We start from the raw sequence: 13,141 nt of genomic DNA on the forward strand, positions 1-13,141 counted from the left end.
TCAACATCAATACCTAATACGTGATGATGCTTTATTTCAGTACGTTGTGGCAGTGCAATAGACACATAGATAACAACCAAAAATTTGTAAATGTTTAATGTTTGGCTGGTTCCCAAACACAAGTTGTACTAAGAAGTATTAATGGTTGGCAACATGTCTCAACCAAGCTAATAATGCATCATGTAAAATGGCATATATCTATGTAAAAACTGGCAATTTCGTTTTCATAAGCAGAGCTCGTGTAATCAATTTCATACGCTTAATAAAGGCTTCTGCTATACCATTTTGAGTATGAACATGAGGAACTTCTGGTCCTTATTTAATAGTTTGTAGACTGAGACTCTTATGACCTTTATTACAATTAAGTTGAGGCACTGTGTCACTTCAAACTTTCGGTACTCTTCAAGGAACTTCATGTCCTGATTTTGAGGATCTAGGGACTTCATGCCTGATCTTTTTGCATGATAGAACTTCGGGTCCAATCATTTTAGGTGATGAGTATCAAGAAACTTCAGGTTCTTATCTGATCAAAGAACTTCGTGTCCAGTATATACTCATCGTATCAAAAGATAAGTACAATAAATAAATTAAAGCAATAGGCGGTAATTCCAGCCATAATAAATAAATTGCATTTAAGTAAATAAAGCTTGTGACAAGGGTTTTAATTCAGCACCATTCACATAAATCAAAACTTAATACAGTAGGCGGTAAAACCGTCCATGATAAATAAATTGCTTTAAAGTAAATGGAACTTGTGAAAGGATTTTAAACCAACACCATTCACATAAATAAATTTCAGTAAAGAGCTTGTAATGTTATGGTTGGTGGAGTTTGACAATTCCACTTACGGATGTGTTCGAAATTTGTTGCCCTCACAACAACCTTTCTATCCCCTTTTTGTTCTATTATTTATTCCAAAAACTTTTACTTTTTTATTTACTTATTTCTTTTCTTCCTTGGTTTCCACATGGTGCTGCACCATCATTTTTTCTTTTATTTTATTATTTTGTCTTATGCTTTTTCAAAATATGCTGATGCATCATTCCATTGTTTTTGCCTCTTTTTCTTTCTACAAAAACCCATAGATTATTACTTTTTCCATGGGAGATGCCAGATAAGGAATACCATTTCCCATCCCCGTGTTTTTTTTTGTTTTTTTTTTCAATTTTCTTGCATGGCCTAGAGAACATAGCATCGCAAAGCAAGAATCTCCATATAGGAACATAGATGACAGCAAGGTTGATGGAGGTACAAGAGAGGGAGGCATGTGTGGATTCATTCTTGCCATCACCATCTCAGACAATTGAGTATTCATGGGAGTTCTCGAGATCCGTTGAAAACGACGCGATCTGGGTTTCCAAGTCTAATGAGATTCTTCTAGATCTCTGGAAACCAATTGTCAGGTACGAGTTTTTTTTTTTATCTCGTGACGACTACAGGTCGTTATAAACTTCAATTCTCACCGAAATTCGGTGGGGCGCTTCTAGCGCAGTGGGGGAGACGGAAAATGGACATACCTTTGTTTGTTTTGATGTACCTTTGTTTGTCCAAATTTATGGCGTTATGCATTCCACTGACATGAGAGCTTCTTGTGCTGATAACGTGTTATAAAATTGATAGTGTGTGTAGTGGAATAAATAAAACAAGACACAAAATTTACGAGGTTCCTCTACAGTCAGTGTGACTGGAGTACGTCCTCAGGACAGCGATGGTGCTTTCATTATAATTTAGAATAATAAAAGTACAAAATAACTCTCTCTATTATCCCCTCTCCTCTTCCTCTCTTTTCTCTCTTCCTCTTCTTCTCTTTTCCCTCTTCCTCTTTCTTTTTTTCACAAAACTCTTCCGTGAACCTCTTCTTCATTCATTTTATAAGCAAAGAACAATATTTATTTTACAAATTTTCTACAAATAAATAGTAAAAATAATGTGAATCAATAGTAAAAAATTATTCATGTGGACCATTCACGTATTATTCACAACATATCCTCAATTTATGTGTTGATTTATTTATTTAATTTTGACAATATGTGTTGATTTATTAATTCAGTAAATTTCTCATTTCCTTCGTTCCGCTCCCCCCCCCCCCCCTCTCTCTCTCTCCCTCTCTCAACTCAACCTCCATTTTGTTCATGCTCCACTTCCGAACAAAACCCTAAGAATTCAACACATACACACACAGCGACGCGGTGAGCAACTTAGTTGTCAATGGCATGCGAATCGTTGACTTGAATCGGAGAGAGAGGATTTGAGTCGTCGGCGATATAATTTAGATTGTGTATTGACTCGTTGTGATGGGTGCTGCGGGCTCCAAACTCGAGAAAGCTCTCGGCGACCAGTTTCCGGAAGGCGAGCGATATTTTGGACTCGAGAATTTCGGCAATACTTGCTATTGTAACAGCGTTTTGCAGGTTTCTCTTCCGCATCCTTCAAATTCAATCGTTTTATTAGTAAAATTTTAAAATTAGGGTTTTGATTTTATAGAAGTTGTGTAATATTTGTGGTAGAACGAGAATTACGTGAAGCATATGAAAATTTTGAGCTGTGGTTGTTTCGAAATTGAGTAATGGCGCAAGTTAAGTAAATCGGATTGGATATTGTAGTTCAGCTTGGAGAGTTGCCCAATTAGGTGTCGTTTTGTGGCCGTTTATGGTCGTGTAGCTTTGACTTGTTAGCTAGTTTAGCAAGTGCTTGGTTTGGGGTTGAGATTGTTGTAGCATTCTTTGGTAACATTAACCGTCTGCTTCCCAATGTTATAATCGATTTCACAATGCGAGCATTTTCTGTTTTTCTATTCAGTTTTCCGGTGGTGCTGAAAATTTTATTTCTGGGTTCCCGGTGAACTTGTTGAAATGCTAGTGCATCGTGCAATGACCAGCTTCTATTTTGTTTGTCTGAATGGATGAGCACTGGGTGAAATGCCTTTTAGACACTCATATATTTCCAATTTACTGCAATTGGGATTCTTTGTCTTGAAACTGAATATTTTATAAGGGAAACCGCGTACCTTTTGAGGAAGATGATGTACTGGGAGTGACGGTGGACACGTGGTAGAGATGGAAATCTTGAAGTCTGACGTTTGGTTGGGCATGCGACCGGATTTTTGAAGTGAGGGTTCTGGTGGTTGTTGAAGTGGCGAGGGAGGTTCTGGTTGTTTAAGTGGTGAGGGACGTTCTGGTGATGAATGTGGTGGTGATTGCGTGTCTTGTGAGGTGGCAGTTTGGTCGAGTTCTGGGGCTTCTGGTGGAAGGTCTGGTGGTGCAGTCGTTGGTGGGGGCGTAGGTGGTGCAGCCGTGGTGATAGTTTGGTTAGTGATGTTGGTGTGAGGCTGATCAGACTCTGTGAGTTGTGGTGTGGGAAGGACTGCCTCATTTTATTGGTGATGAGGTGTTTGATTTTGAAAAGCAGAGCTATTTTCATAGAGGATAGCCGACAAAAATGCACCCTATAACCCTTTTGACCTAGAGGATAGCCGATAAAAATGCAACTGCATGCTTGCGATATTCCAACTAAATATGCCTATTTTACAATTGGATTCTATGAAACATTATTTAAAGTATAAATCAATGCTTTATATCCTATTTAGATTGTTGGAAACCATTTTTTCTCAAGTAATCATCACCCGCTTATCCTTTTTTCTTTTTTTCTTTTTTTTAACGCAGGCACTTTATTTTTGTGTTCCATTTCGTGAGCAGTTGCTAGAATATTATTCCAGCAACAAAAGTGCTGGGGATGCAGAAGAAAATCTGTTGACATGCTTGGCGGATTTGTTTACACAGGTAACAACTATACTAGATACATATGGTATTTGTACCTTTATCTAACCAGCAAAGGTGGGATTTGCCATACCAGGGCTGCTTTCCATTTCTTTTTGAACTTTTTTTTTTTTTTTTTGTTACCTCCTTTCCATTTCTGGGATGTTACTGTAACTGTATGGCCGTCCCTACTCTGCTGTTCTGCCATGTTTTTGTTACTGGAAAGATTTATCGTTTGCCAAATACATGAAGGTGTATCATGGGAATAACAGATTTTTCTTTCCCGTGTGTCATTATCAAATCCTTTTATCTCATATACACGAATGAAGATTGAAGCCAGCCTAGTATATATGGCTCTTGAATATTGTGCAAGGAAGTCTCCAAAGATGTATTGCTAGTTTCTATTTGGTGTTCATGCCTGGAACATATTTCCTTGCCCCTTGTTTTAGTCATGGTGCTGGGATCAACAGTTGGTTATTCATTTGTTGTAGATAAGTTCACAAAAGAAGAAAACGGGTGTCATTGCTCCAAAGCGTTTCGTACAAAGATTGAAGAAACAAAATGAGCTTTTCCGTAGCTATATGCACCAGGTATGTCTTTCCTCCTAACAACGAAATGTGTTCTTCTCCTGTGGCATGCAACTTCCTAGAAATTTATATCTGAAACATTGATAATTTTTTTTATTTAATAATTGTAAAATAGTATTAATAAGGATATTGATTAGAAAAAGTAGCATTATTATCCATTGAAAGCTTGAGCACAAGCCTTGTGAGATAGGCCCTAATAGTATATCCACGGTGGTGGCTGCCCTTTGGAAGTTAAATGTATGTAGTTTAGCCTTCTTATCCTTGTAAGTTTTGAAGTGGTTGTGTACAATTGAACTGTGATGAATATTAAATGAAGCGATTGTAAATTGTTGTGTACAGTAAAGCTGGAACTCTTTGTAAAGGCTAAACTTTTGCGACAATCAGAAAATAGTTGAAAACTTGCAGTTTTGAAGTCTTATAATTGTCGGAGTTTGCTCACAACCTTTTTTTTAATGTTGTTGACATGGATGGCCAAATTTTTCGTCTGGGGTTTTTACAAAAGTTTCTTTATAATATGCAAGGTTTGTGAATGTAGTTGTAAATGCCTTTTCTATTATGCAAATTTATATATGTGATGTTCCTCCTGGTCGTAGTTACAATGGTCTCAAAATCTTTCTTTGAATAGTTGAAGAGAATGTTACTTACATATTTCCTGACTTGTTACTAAAATATTCAGTTCTTATTTAATTATTACACAAATATGATGTTACATAAATGTAAATGTTTTCTCTCTTTTTCATTCTGGTTTTGTAGGATGCTCATGAATTCTTAAACTTTTTGTTAAATGAACTTGTGGACATACTGGAGAAAGAAGCCCAAGCTGCAAAAAGTGATCAAGAAACTTCTTCACCTCCTGAAAAAATGGGAAATGGTCCAAAGAATGTTCAGGCCAATGGTACTCATAAAGATCCCTTGGTTACCTGGGTGCACAAAAATTTTCAGGTGATCTAGCTCTTAAAAGTCATATAAATATACCAGTTTCCTTGTGTTTAATTTTTAAGTTTATGTGATAAGATCACCACGTTCCTTTCATTTGCATGCATGTATTGATACTTTGTTGAATTGCTTGCTCATTTTTATATAAGACATTTTGCCGAGATTCTGTGTCATCTGTAATCGATGAATTAAGGGACACTTTGGAAGCGGTCCATAGTCAACTCACCTCTTCTGTAGTCAACTCAAACTTTAGACTAAAACCTTACGTGTTCTAATTTTTTGATTCAAGTCCTCAACTCTTAGTACACCATTCCATTTGTCTTTTTTCATTTCAAAACTGTTTTTGATATCATTTAAAGCAATTTAATCTAGCAAAATTTGTTTTGAAAAAATCTAACAAAGCAATTTAAAGCAATTTAATTCCACAATTTAAGGGGATTTAAAGTCCCACATTTTGTGGCATGTAAAAGCTTCCCAAGAGCCAAAAATGTTAGAAACAATGTATAGTTGCATTTTAAAAGAATGTATTCATCCATAGATTTCATACATATATAATACGGGTACAATTCCAATAATCATGGGTGCATATAATCAATTAATATACCCTTGTTAGTATGGGTAGATTCTGAATGATCGATCAAAAGGCTTATGGATACATAACCTACAAATGAAAAAAATATTGTACCCATTACATAGTACTCTGAATCTGTGTGTTTTGTATATACAATTGGTTATTTTCCAAATGAGTAGTGCATGAAGAACTTTGAGAGAGGGCAAAGGAGAGAGAGATGAATACCCAGCTTTGAATACCAATTGTTTTTCAACAAAGAAATTTGAAAATAAATTAGTTATTTATTTGAATTTGAAATTACAATTTTCAAGTTATAAAATAAAATAGCTGACATGAAAATACTTATGTGTACAAAATCCAGGGATTTTGATAAATAAACTGAAAACTAATAAGGCTTCAATCATAGAGCATTGGTAACTAAGGACCGAAACCTAATTTTTCCTGGAATTAACCGTGTTACCATTTTGCACACTTTATCTTTACTGCTCCTTTGTCTTATCAAAACAATCAAGAACCCCATCTTTACCTTTACCTTTACCAGTTTGCAAATGCCTTATCTATTCCACAAATTTATAAATGTGATGTTCCTCCTGGTAAATTTATATAAGCACAATGGTATCTATGGTAATGCTTAATGCTGTGGCCGATGTTTATCTGCTTAGTAACTCATTACCTTTGCATTACATTGTCACGCAATAACCGAAATATTACTCCATGATTCTGCTGCTAAGAATCTCATAATATTCCATGGCTATTCGAGTCAGGGTATACTCACCAATGAAACAAGGTGCTTACGGTGTGAGACAGTGACTGCAAGAGATGAAACATATTTTGACCTGAGCCTGGATATTGAACAGAACAGTTCAATAACGAGCTGTTTGAAAAACTTCAGTTCCACAGAGACGTTAAATGCCGAGGACAAATTTTTTTGCGACAAGTGCTGCAGGTGGATCTCCTTCTCTCAAATTTTCTTCATATTCTTTCTTTTGTTAATATATGATTCGCACTTTTCTGTTTTCATCAATGTTTTAAAAGGCTCGCCTTAGGGTGCGCCTAGGCATCCTCTGAGGCTGGGCGTGAGGGTTGCCGCCTCTCTTTTGAGGGATTGGGCAGAAGGCGTCGCCGGAGCCACCTAGCCGCGCCTTAGGTTTTTTTTTTTTTTTTTTTTTTTTTTTTTTTTTTTTTGGGTCTTACTCCCAAACCCAAATTTTGGGTAGGATTTTAACTGCCTCATACCTCTTCCTTGCACTATCGTGTCTGCCTTTTTTTTAGATTTTTATTGTTTTTATATAATGGATGTGTGTGCTGTCTGCATGCATTGTTATATGTGTACTCATTGTGCTTTTTTGGGAATTGTTACTGACACTACAAAAATCTCATTCTACACTCTAAACTTTCTATATTTGGAAAGAAAAATACACTTGTGAGAAGTGTAGAATGAGATTTTTGGAGTGTCAATAACACTTCCCTTTTTTTTTTTTTTTAAATATAATATATATGTGTACGTTCAGTGTATATATTAAAAAATTTAGGTCCCATGAGGCTTCGCCTCACGTCGAGGCCGGGTTATCCCTCGGATGCCTCGCCCACGCCTCACGCTTTTAATACATTGGTTTTCATTGATAAACTGGGGATGGGTTATTACCATAGTACCATTGTGGTTATGCTGGTTTACATGAAGCTTTAAGCATATACTCTAGATAATGTTCTGTAATTTCGAGAGTGTTTTGGAAATCAATATCACTCACTACGAAAATTTGAGGTTAATTGTTCATTCTCAAAAGAACAAAACTAAGCAATTGGTAATTCCTAAAATTATGGGGGTCGGTTGCCATGCGTGCATGTATGATAAAATTGGGGGGAAAACTGTTACTTTCATTATTTATGTAGGAAGGATTCCCTTGGCCAGCCTGATAGCGGACAAGTTATGCTTTTCATGATATGCAGCTTGCAAGAAGCGCAGAAGAGGATGAAGATAAAAAAGCCACCTCACATCCTTGTCATCCATCTTAAACGGTTTAAGTACATCGAGCAGCTAGGCCGTTACAAGAAGCTATCTTACCGGGTTGTATTCCCGCTAGAGCTGAAGCTGAGTAACACAGTTGAGGATGTAGAATCTGAGTACTCTCTATTTGCGGTGGTTGTCCATGTTGGTAGTGGGCCAAACCATGGACACTATGTTAGCCTTGTGAAAAGCCATAACCACTGGCTATTTTTTGATGACGAAAATGTGGAGATGATTGATGAGTCTGCTGTGCAAACTTTCTTTGGGTCGGCACAGGAGTATTCGAGTAATACAGATCATGGATACATCTTGTTCTATGAGAGCCTCGGCACCAGTAACAAGAGTTAAGACAACGGCGCAGGATTTAAGATGGTTGGGTATTTCTAATCATTTGGACCTTTTCGCTTCTGTTTTTGTGCTTACTATCTCTCTTTTCTTCTTTTTCTTCCCTTTTCAACCTGTGGCCAGAGCTGTCAAATAACAATGAGATGATGATATGGGTTGTGAAAAATGTATACTTAGGCGGTTCGCGTGTACAGCGGATGGTGGAAGCACACCATTCTTTTTTTCCTTTCTTTTTCTTTTTAACAATAAGGAAAAGGGTAGTGTATATGGTGAGAAATTTCAGACAGTATTCGTCACGGTTGAGAACATTAAACACTTGAAATGCCATGAAATCGGAATTTGCTCATCGCCATTTTCTCCTGGTGTACATTTCTTCTTTTTCACGGGTTGAATTGTGCAGGTGTTTTGTTATTGTAGTTTATAGCGTGGTACTTGATTCTCTTTGCTGTTGGTCGATGAATTGATTTTGACCTGAATCCGATGTTATAGGATATGGCTTTGCAATTTGAATTCGTTGATCAGTTTATGATCTGAATCCGATAATCGAATTTGATTTCGACCTGTATCCGATGTAACAAGATATGGCTTTGCAAATTTCAATTCGTTAATCAGTCTTATTATCTGAATCCAGTAATCAGTGTATATATCATTTTTTGTTGTAGATATAATTTACTGAACTATAATAAGAACATAGAGGGGTTGTGGCAACAGCCAAGAAAAGGATTATGAGGGATGTGTTATTTCACCCCATTGTGCCTTTATTTATAGTAATAGGGAAGATTAAATTTTCACCTTAATAAGATTACAACTCTAATAGGATAATATCTAGGGAACTTTAACGAAAAGCTCCTAGTACTGTTCACTTTAACAAAAAACCACATTTTAACACTAAAAAGTCAATCCTGGTACTATTCACTTTACCTTTTATTTTGTCATTATCATTAAAACTCAAAGTTTTCAAGCTCTTTTCATTAGTTTTCCTTAATATCTAACCTTAGAGAATATTCTAAGATATCCCTAGATATACTAAGATTTAGACAATCACATTCCTAATCTAATAGGATTGCAACTACTTCCCCTTGAGTGTGTAAATACTCAAACAAATGGCGCATCAGGTCTTCAGTGATGAAGTAAGTGCAGTTGATGAAATCGTCGGCACAATGAGCGAATACGAGTTTCAAATCAACGAAAGAATGCATAAAGGGTAAAACTCACAAAACCCCGCTATGGTGAAACCCAAGGTGGGATAAAAACCCATAGACTAAAGAGAAAAGTGAGAAGTTGAATTAAGTCAAAACTAAACGTCTTCTGGACGCAAGTAGAAGAGCTCACAAGGGTATGATTAGCCAAGATGGGTGCCTCGTCAAAACCTAGTTAGGTAGCAAAAACCCAATGCGAAAAAATGCTCCTAATCGTAGGGTTATAGAGTAGATTAAGATCAAGCGAGTATACTTCTAGATACTCCCCCTGAGTTTGATAGAACTTCCAATGAGAACTATAAGCATTGCATATGAATAGTTAGGCATACCAATTCCTCGGACAAGCTTCTGGAATGTTGACTTCGGCAGTGACGTCGTGTAGAGGTCAACAAGGTTGTCTGGGATCGGCTTGCATGATTTCAATCTCTTGATGCTTTGCTAATGTGAATGTAGACACAATATGTCTTGGTGTTGACTTCGTTGATGTATTATGTCTTGGTCGGGTTGATACATGTGGCATAGTCTTCATGGATCATCGTTGGGACTTAACGATGGATGAAAACAACAATTATTTCGAATATGCTCAACAAGAGCTCTTAATCGTGTCTCAAGTGTGGCGTAGTGAAGTAAGGTAAGTCTTGGAACGATTCGAAGATTTCGCAACTAAGGTCATATCGTGGACCTCCAAGATATTGCGATATCCCCAATGGTAAAGACATAACCATTTGGGGATGTGCCTTGTGCAGGTTTGATAAGTAACTAGCGTCAGCATAACAAACAAGGCAAGCATCATTTCGAGGATCAAAGGGGTCAGATCCGCTCGGGATGCGTTGGGATTAGCCCAAATCCGTAGTACCTTTCAGGGTAGCGGAAAAACGTCTTTAATACCAATTTAGCGGCTACGTGTAAGCACGGTGCTGCATCCTTACCAATAAATCAACAACGAAGAAGATGTCCTATCTAATGCAATGAGTTAGGTACAACAAAGCGCAAAGTTGAACTCAGATATAGAACTTCATATTCCATAACCTCTTCAAGGGTCTCATTTGCATATAGCTTATGGAAGATCATAGGTATACTCAAAGGTAACACTTTCAGGGTGTAGCTCGACTGGTAGACCAAAGTACCGTCAAAACAACGCTTGAACTTCAGGTCAAGGTATAAACGAGTTTTCCCAAGATCCATCATCTCAAATTCTATCTTCAGGTGCAAGGCAGGTTTCTCAAGCTCTTCTAGAGTCTTAGTGAGATCCATGTCATGAACATAAATTGTAACTCTAGCAATTTGGAATAAGACTTCATAGTTTAACACCCAATGGTGTAATTCAGATCCCTGACTGATCAAACAATCACTTAGACATGTAGACCACATCCGCCGGATTGCTTCAATTTGTATGTGAACGCCTTCAAATTAGTTGAGAGTGTGTTCCGTGGTTTGGAACTATTTGAACCAGTCCATGTAATTCTTCGAGAACTTACATGTAAATCTTCATAGCAATATCCCCATGGAGAAACACTAACCACATTTCATAATGTTGCTGTCAATCACAGGGCATTTGAGAGAAACCTTGCGCCGTAAGGTGTGCATCATATCACACTATTTCATTCATCTCAGTACCTTGGGCAGTGTAAGAATGATAGGTCCAAACACACTTTGGTAAGGAATTTAATCTGGACTGTAATTTCGGCTGTCCAATCAGTTCAATGTTGTCACTAATAAACAGAACACAGTTCGATATCATCGCTTTTCATTTATGTCAATAGCTACCATATAAGTGAAAACATCATCGTTGATAATCTCATTCCAATTCCATTATCTCATCCAAGCTAGTATACTGGACCAAGAACTTTAAGTCTCGGGAGTAATCCGGATTAATCTCATGAAATGGAAATGATTTAAGATAGCGATCGAGTATGGATTCATTATGTGCCGTGACCTTCCTTTTCTAGGGAAGTGAATCCTATGAACCAAGTGATCTGTCGTGCTTCAAGTCGAGACAGATTGATTGGCTATCCACTTGTGTACTAGACCATCCAACAAGGGCAGCCAAACCGTCCAATAGGAGCAGCGGGGATGTTGACTCAACGTTCGTTAAGTATGTCTATCATTGTAGGCATATTTGCAGCTAGTATATGATCTTGTCATTTTAGCTAGATCAGAGAAATGCATCTAGAGCAACATTCTGAAAGCTAGAATTCATCGCACTTGCTTATCACACTTGTGCGGTACGGGGATTAAGATGAGACATAGTGGGCAACATCTACACAAAGTCGCGTCATTCTATAATAACATTTATGTTCTTATCTCCCCCCTAACGGTGGAAATACTGTCTCATTGAAGTGACAATCCGCAAATAAGCGATAAGGAGATCGCATACAAAGGCTTTAAAGAGTTAGTATGAAGGAGAATCATGATCAACAAAGATTCACATCCTTACATGAGGACCCATATTAGTACATTACGGCGGCGCAAATTGGCAAATGGAATGCACACCCAAAACCAGTAAATACGAAGCATCATGTTCGTACCCCGTAACAAACTGTAATGTCAAAAATGGTTAGGTGGCAATGGGCCTCAAGGTGGATGGGATAAGTAGGGTCGCGAACCCTTAAAATTGGTCAGGAGGTTTAGTAGCAATGTGTGGACAAACATGTGATCAATTTATTGATTAATCAACCAAAACCATAAGTATCTATATGGTCCACATTTTGGTTGAATTAGTCCACATATATCCTCTTGAATCCACTGTGAAAAGAGGGTCGTTTCGTATCTTTGTTGGGGATGATTTAGAAATCAACTTCCCAACGAGTATGCTTGGAGAAGTGTACTTGTAGGCACAAGATGCTTAATTCGGGTAAGGAGATGCGTTGTGGCATCATTGTTTGACCTAAGTGTCCCAAAAGGTTGTGCCAAGGCAAGTAAACTGCTCAATCACCAAGCTTTAAGACGGCCACATGTGGCGTGTTCCTACTTGGGAGGCAGCCTATTGGCCCAAAATAAAGCTTCAGGCTTATTTTTGGAGGTGGTGCAAAGATATTCTACTCTATTTTCCATCAATGGTTTCATTCATGATCATTGTCATCTGGAATATCATTAAAACTCAACTTCGTTCTTTCAGAACAGGGAGAATATAAGGTCTTTTAAATGGTAATTTAGTATTATTCATACAACGAGGAGTGTGCCAATGCTCTTAGTTAGATTGGATAGACCTGAAGTCGTTGCTAGAGATGTGCTTTTAGGTATAAAGTTAGTGTGCGTAGTATCGCATTCATCCAAACTACTAACTTTCCCATATTCGTACCTAATCACGTGTTTAATTGAATTCGGTCACTTGTATACAAGAAACATAATTCAGTTAACCCATGTTCGAGGACAATATCGATAAGATTATCCATAACTAAAACAAACACCAAACGTGAATCCAAGAACATAGAAAAATGTACACAAAGCAAACCAATGTTACTAAGGTGGATTCGGCCAACATGGCCATTCATGTCAAAATTCTGCTTTTCCAACGGTGTTTGTTGGAGCAAAATTAGTCTCACATATTGACTATTAGAATGGTACTCCTCAACAACATTGGTAGAGACATAAACAGGTGCATAACCAACGATCAATTCCATCGAGATGGAAGTAGATTTTGCAGGGTTGAGGTTCGGGAAAAATATCCCTTATTCTTGAAGTTTTAGGTCTTAGCTGCCAAAGATCACACTTCGGGCATGATACCACACCTTGGCAGGCCT

At 37.5% G+C, this 13,141-nt stretch overlaps 1 protein-coding gene across 1 annotated transcript; it reads left to right on the forward strand.

The window, feature by feature from the left end:
- The first annotated feature begins 1,985 nt into the window (after positions 1 to 1,985).
- LOC137720296 (ubiquitin carboxyl-terminal hydrolase 4) lies at positions 1,986 to 8,551 on the forward strand. Its single transcript, XM_068459346.2, has 6 exons — positions 1,986 to 2,411; positions 3,663 to 3,779; positions 4,247 to 4,345; positions 5,096 to 5,284; positions 6,614 to 6,795; positions 7,797 to 8,551. Exons 1-6 carry the CDS (start codon positions 2,295 to 2,297, stop codon positions 8,200 to 8,202), a joined length of 1,110 nt encoding a protein of 369 aa, XP_068315447.1. The 5' UTR covers positions 1,986 to 2,294; the 3' UTR covers positions 8,203 to 8,551.
- The last annotated feature ends 4,590 nt before the right edge of the window (positions 8,552 to 13,141 follow it).

The sequence above is a fragment of the Pyrus communis genome, chromosome 1, assembly GCF_041283825.1.
Source record: "Pyrus communis isolate YQ-2024b chromosome 1, ASM4128382v1, whole genome shotgun sequence".
Classification (NCBI taxonomy): domain Eukaryota; kingdom Viridiplantae; phylum Streptophyta; class Magnoliopsida; order Rosales; family Rosaceae; genus Pyrus; species Pyrus communis.

Coding starts and splice junctions, on each gene's coding strand:
- LOC137720296 (XM_068459346.2), top strand. CDS start 2,295: ATGGGTGCTGCGGGCTCCAAACTCGAGAAAGCTCTCGGCGACCAGTTT. Junction 4,346..5,095: donor TCCGTAGCTATATGCACCAG/GTATGTCTTTCC, acceptor CTGGTTTTGTAG/GATGCTCATGAATTCTTAAA. Junction 5,285..6,613: donor GGGTGCACAAAAATTTTCAG/GTGATCTAGCTC, acceptor TATTCGAGTCAG/GGTATACTCACCAATGAAAC.